The sequence below is a fragment of the Saccostrea cucullata genome, unplaced genomic scaffold, assembly GCF_032062105.1.
Source record: "Saccostrea cucullata isolate Sc308-1 unplaced genomic scaffold, CSIRO_AGI_Scuc_v1 ctg13259, whole genome shotgun sequence".
In the NCBI taxonomy this organism is placed as follows: Eukaryota; Metazoa; Mollusca; class Bivalvia; order Ostreida; family Ostreidae; genus Saccostrea; species Saccostrea cuccullata.
Genome location: NW_026928966.1, coordinates 31350 through 34984, shown reverse-complemented (window position 1 = coordinate 34984; position 3635 = coordinate 31350). Strand labels below are relative to the sequence as shown.

Below are 3635 nucleotides of genomic sequence, written 5' to 3'. Positions count from 1 at the left end.
TCTAACATTAAACAATCAACTTCAAATTATTTCAAAACTACAGAATGTTAGTCTGCTACAAAAACTATTTTCAATGAAACTATGGTTAATAATTCCCATTACAAGTCGTTGTATACAGCTTTGTTTTCACTCAAGTTTATTTTGTAGTCTCCAATCATTTCAGAATTATGGTTTTCAACCCATTATTACAAAATTATATAGTTTACTGGTAAGCCATCTATCACAGAAGCATTTACCGGGGTAGTATTTTTCCTACCACAAAATAGAACTGCAAATTAGACAAAGCTGTATTCAATATCTATTGTTAAGTGCATAGACAATTAATATCTTAATAATTTCTAATGGTAAAACATTATGCTAAATAATTTAAGAACATGTTGGTACTAAGTAAAACCCTCAATAGTTACAGTCTTTTTTCAATATGTCACCTCCCTCCCCCAGAAAATTCCTCCATATGGAGTCACCTTTCAATACAACCATTCACTGGAAGCTTTTTAAACGTAAATTCCATGACATGTAGTTATTGTAAAATGTCTTTACTGACAAATCAGTTGATATTACAAGGGTATCAACAAGCTTGTTAAAAGTCAACATTTCCCAAATTCTATGGTCCAAACAAAAGTTTATGTAATTTTGTCAATTTTTACCAAAAGATAAATCTTTGAAAGTTCAAAATATTCTGTATTGAAAGTTATTTCCCTTTTTATGGACTATTGTTTAAAGTGGAAATATAGCCATTGAGTAAAAATTGTGAATACTTTTATCATAGCACTGCATATCAAGAAAAGACTGTTTTAAAAAAACTCACTAAATGAAATCAGAGTTAGGTTCTAATGTGCCAAGGAGTAAGAAGAAGAAAGATCATGTATATCCTTGTAAGTAAGAAAATGTGCAAACTGCTGTCAATTGTTTATTAATTTTCACCCACAATTTGTAAATTTACCTAATCATTCAAACAGAAGCAATCATGCAGGGTCTTTAGCTGAAAAGTTTGCACAATCCTGAAAGTGCCTGTGTATTTAAAAATTTGAAAAATATGATGGTACAGAACACTTAATGAATTAAAAAAGCATACAACAAAAATTTCCTCAAAAGTAATACTGGTTGTTAAATTCAATTTATTCTATCATTTCAAACAGCAAATCAACAAAGAATCGTTAACACCAAGTAACAAACAATAAAATATGAAATGTAGATCTTTTTACCATATTGGTAGTTCAATAAAACAATATCAAGAAATATTCTCAAACTTGTGTAATATCCATCACCAAAATGACCTACATTACCCATTAAGCTTGAAAATATCAGATTTATTTTTTAACACATGCAACATTTTCATGAATATGTGGAATATCTTTTGTATGAGTATCACTGAAGCCTATACACTTTACCTGAAATGTGGTGGGATCCATATAAACCTGCATCATCATGGATAGGTTGTTACTGACGCTGTATAATAAGCCTGGGACGGAATACTGAAGGAAGCAGAAAAATGTGACGTCTTTTGGCAGGCTTCCCTTTGTCTGCCATAACAGCAGTATCCACGACACCAGGAACTAAAAATAACAAAGATCCACAAATACAAAACTAATCTATTATAGTTTACTTTGTATTTTGCCAAATACAATGAAAAATAAATCTTGCAAAATTCTTCTGCCAACACACAAACTTTGTTTCTTTAGAACTGTATGTAAGTATTTTCCATTTGATTTTTTGTTTCAAAATTCTTCATGTGAGGTATCACTATCATTCTAATATTCTTTTGGCTTTCAAATATCTTAGCACTTGAAACCACATTAACATCTTCGCAAAGTTCTGTGTGCAATTCAGCCATTCTGGACAGAGTACACAAAAAGTCTAAATGAATCACTGGTAATTGCAAAATTTGTTACTAATACTGTAGTGAAAATGAAATTCTGCTACATATATAACAATAACAATAATCAATATAATGCTTTAAGAAGAGGAAAAGAGGATAGGAGCATTTTGTTATATGCTGCATAGACTTCTATACATGAGGAACTAACTTTGATCTTCACTGACCATATCATTTTATATTGTAATACAAATTATCTGAAGAAATGTGAATAAGAAAAAAAACATACTACATGTACTGAGAAAGAAAGAACAAACTAAAACAAATGACGGGGGAAGTATTTACAAATGTATATATAGCATAAGAATTACAATTAGGAAAATGACATAAAATATATGAATAAAAAGAGAACTCTTGACTTTGGTGACCTACTACCAATATTTAGGGTTTAAAATGGGTTTATGAAGTTCAGTAATTGTCAGTTAAGAAAGTAAAATTACAAATTTTTATCCACTGGCAAAAAGCATGTGCTTACCTCACTTTGATGAACAATTAAATCTTGTATACCTTTTTTGGCAAATATGAGTATAAATAAATATGTTATGATTATGGAACATAAACTTAGACAATAACTTACGATGCAACTTAATTTCAGTTAGATTCGCTGTACTTTTATTTATCATTTTCAAACAAATATTAAGATAGTTCAAACTGAAGATTGTACATTACATATAGTCTGACAAGGTAGACAATGTCAAATTCAAAACAAGTGATGCTGATTTTTCTTAAACGAATGATAACCAGTTCAACCATTGACCTTTACATTTTAATTCTGGGTTCTGTAAGCATTCTTACTTTTCCTACTTCGATGATCAGTACAACAGAGGAAGACTTGAACGGAACTTTTCCTTTTACTTCACACAGATGGACAAGGATGGAGTAGGTACCATAAACAATAGTGCTGAAAATGCAAATATGAAACAAATTAAGAATATTTTCCTGAAACAATAGTTCTTCACATCAATCAATGCTTAGATGAAAATTTCCAATGGAATCTGAAGTCCTCTGTCATAATGGTCTGATAATGGTAATGGTTCATGTATTAAAGAAAAAAAGAATCAAGTACTATAAATGTTTTGGGGGTTTTATCAAAGATTATTAAAAATAAAATAAGGGTGTTAATCTAACAATATGCTTTTCAATTTCTTCATTAACATACATTTACTAATTTCTTCAGTACTTACCTGGAACTTAATAATATTCCCCAGCCAATTGTCCCTAAGATCCCCATATTCACAAGTTTTCAGCATATACTTTGTGTAAAAATCTAAAACACAGAACACATAACTGAATGACCATGATGACTCACATATAATTTTATATAAAACAATCACATCTTCAAATGCATGTTTTATCCAAAGGTTGAGTTTTAGGTGCAAAACTGTAGCCTTAATGCCTTATAGTTTTACATTTTAGTCTTTGACTATCCTGTAATGCAAATATGTTGAAATTTACAGCACAAGATTTTCTGCGCATTTATAATTTACCATCATTAGTCAGCATGAAGTATAGGAATAAACCTATTTTTCATTCCCCACTGTTCCCTAATTACAGATCTATTTTATTACCATTTACAAACCTGTATATTTCATTCATCTTCTAGCCCTTTATAGTAATATCTCTACATACAAATAATTTTTTTTTTTTTTTAATTTGTCACAGTGCTTGCTTTAAAACCATAATGCTACAGTTCTGTAGCTAGTGGTCTCTATATTATCTACTTAATCCTTTGAATTTATTTTATTGGATTTACTATTGG

General features: G+C 29.8%; 1 protein-coding gene across 1 annotated transcript; it reads right to left on the bottom strand.

Annotated features, from left to right (window-relative positions):
* Positions 1 to 936: 936 nt before the first annotated feature.
* On the bottom strand, positions 937 to 3184 carry LOC134279430 (probable UDP-sugar transporter protein SLC35A4). Its single transcript, XM_062761828.1, has 4 exons — positions 3061 to 3184; positions 2672 to 2777; positions 1392 to 1556; positions 937 to 1011 (listed from the first exon to the last, which is right to left on the bottom strand). Exons 1-4 carry the CDS (start codon positions 3105 to 3107, stop codon positions 979 to 981), a joined length of 351 nt encoding a protein of 116 aa, XP_062617812.1. The 5' UTR covers positions 3108 to 3184; the 3' UTR covers positions 937 to 978.
* Positions 3185 to 3635: the final 451 nt, after the last annotated feature.

Bases quoted from the DNA above. Each gene is read 5' to 3' on its own strand.
- LOC134279430 (XM_062761828.1), bottom strand. From the start codon at position 3,107: ATGGGGATCTTAGGGACAATTGGCTGGGGAATATTATTAAGTTCCAG. The intron at 1,557-2,671 runs GTAAGAATGCTT...TGTTATTTTTAG, and splicing joins TGATCATCGAAGTAGGAAAA to TTCCTGGTGTCGTGGATACT. The intron at 1,012-1,391 runs GTAAAGTGTATA...TTAAATACACAG, and splicing joins TGGATCCCACCACATTTCAG to GCACTTTCAGGATTGTGCAA.